This window comes from Echinops telfairi, unplaced genomic scaffold (genome assembly GCF_000313985.2).
Source record: "Echinops telfairi isolate 266 unplaced genomic scaffold, ASM31398v2 ScPeMD7_18;HRSCAF=68, whole genome shotgun sequence".
Lineage (NCBI taxonomy): Eukaryota > Metazoa > Chordata > Mammalia > Afrosoricida > Tenrecidae > Echinops > Echinops telfairi.
In genome coordinates, this window is record NW_022103915.1 from 34564370 (window position 1) to 34566185 (window position 1816).

The 1816-nt window shown below is 43.3% G+C and overlaps 1 protein-coding gene across 1 annotated transcript in view; it reads right to left on the minus strand.

Moving 5' to 3' along the window:
- PCNX1 (pecanex 1) overlaps window positions 1-1283 on the minus strand; it is a 175652-nt gene extending 174369 nt beyond the window's left edge. The window contains exon 1 of the mRNA XM_045288192.1: window positions 1254-1283. Coding sequence (XP_045144127.1) covers window positions 1254-1283 — 30 coding nt within the window. The remainder of the gene's footprint in view (window positions 1-1253) is intronic.
- Window positions 1284-1816: the final 533 nt, after the last annotated feature.

The window sequence follows — 1816 nt, forward strand, 5'->3', positions numbered from 1 at the left end:
TGGCTGTGGGGGTGCGGGGCTATGCGTGATCCTGTGCAGAGGCTCTGGGAATGAAACGTCCACCTCGGACTCCATGCTGTGCCTGGTAAATTCATGTACCAATCCCGAGCCTGGCTCAGAAACCAACAGCCCTGGTCTTCAGACAAGTGCTCTGGAACATGTTTTGTGATCATAAAAGACCCAGGAATTACTAGAGGCTAACAGCTGAGCTATTTATCAGAGACCCTGAAGGATTGGGGATGGTTAATGAGACGGTTAGAAAATTCACACACACACACACACACACACGCACACACACACATACGGAATGGCCTAGAGACTCTGTGGTGACAAAAATAACCACGTCCAGATTGGGGGATTTTGCTAAAATGATGAAACCAAAGTAAGATCATTTACAAGAGATATGAAAGTGGACAGAGTTAGTGAGTGTCTGTGGTTTGAGTTACTGTTTTTAATGTGCTGTGACTACTAGCCATTTGTGTCCATGGGCCAATCTGAAGAGGGCCCTAATGGAAAGACTGAGCTGTGGCCCCTTCCAAGTTAGGTCTTGTACTTCCATGTTTTGCCCACTGCCGTCTAGTCCATTCCAATGAACAGCAAGCAGCCCGATAGGACAGTAGAATTGCCCCTGTGGGTTTCTTCCGCGGTGTAACTCTTGAAGTCGGAAGACTCAGCTCTCCATTTCTATTTTTAGATTGTAAAGACTGAGAACATTGTTGACACTGTAATGTTTATAAGGCATTCACTTCATTCTCAAGTGAATGAACATTTTTAAGAGGCTGAGGTTTGATTTTTATTATAGCTATAAAGATGCTCTATCTTCCTGGATGAAAGCTGCTATAATTAATGAAGAAAACAAGAGAGCCAAAAGAAACTGATGACGTATTAGGAAGCTAAAAGTAATGAAAAACAATAGTCGTACCTCCCAGGGTTACACCACTTTATGATTTTCCATTTTCCCACCGCTTGCCATTTTCCCACCACTTGCCATTCACAAATGAATGGGTAGAGGACAGCAGATAGAGGCTATCCTGGTTCTCAACGATGAAAATGAAGCTTGGGAAAACAAGTCATTGCCCAAGTTCACACAAGCAATAAGTGGTCAAGACATAATGAAACCAACACTCCATCTAACTGTACGAATTGAACTTGACACCTTTATTTCTGAGCATTCTTTACCTGATCCTCTCACAGTCACCTGGTCAATAGTTGCTCAGCAAAACAAAAAAGTTTCTCAGCAGCTTGTGACTTACCTGTGATTCATTTAGAAGCGGGTGACCCATGATTAAAGTAGTAGTCCTGGCACCAGTTGTGTCAACATCTGAGAATTTGTTGGAAATGCACCCCTCCAGAGATACTCTGGGCAAGGTATCCAGGCATGTGCCTTAGTCAGTCCTCTAGAGGATTCCGATGCACCTTCAAGTTGGAAACTCCCGTTATAAAACACCCGTCCTGGCCTTACTTTGTTTCCCTGAAGCCTCCGAGCCATGGCGTTCCAATGAAATGCCTTCCTATCGAGAGAAGTGATTGAACACTGGCTAACACATATTTTAAAATATATTGGTATGTCTAAAAGCAAAATTATGGCTACATATGCAATCTTACTATTAATCTAGTGGCTGTGAGGCTTGGTCAGAGACAGAATGTATTGTTATGTTTCCACTCTCTACAGGAGACAGGAAGGCTAGCTGAACAGGCTTTGGATGTGATCCCAAGCTTTCCAACACAAAGAAAGATGGAAACAAGGATAAAATTCCCACCCCACAACACACACCAGCAAATATCTGCTGCAGCTTATTATAAAAGGGTTCGCTGC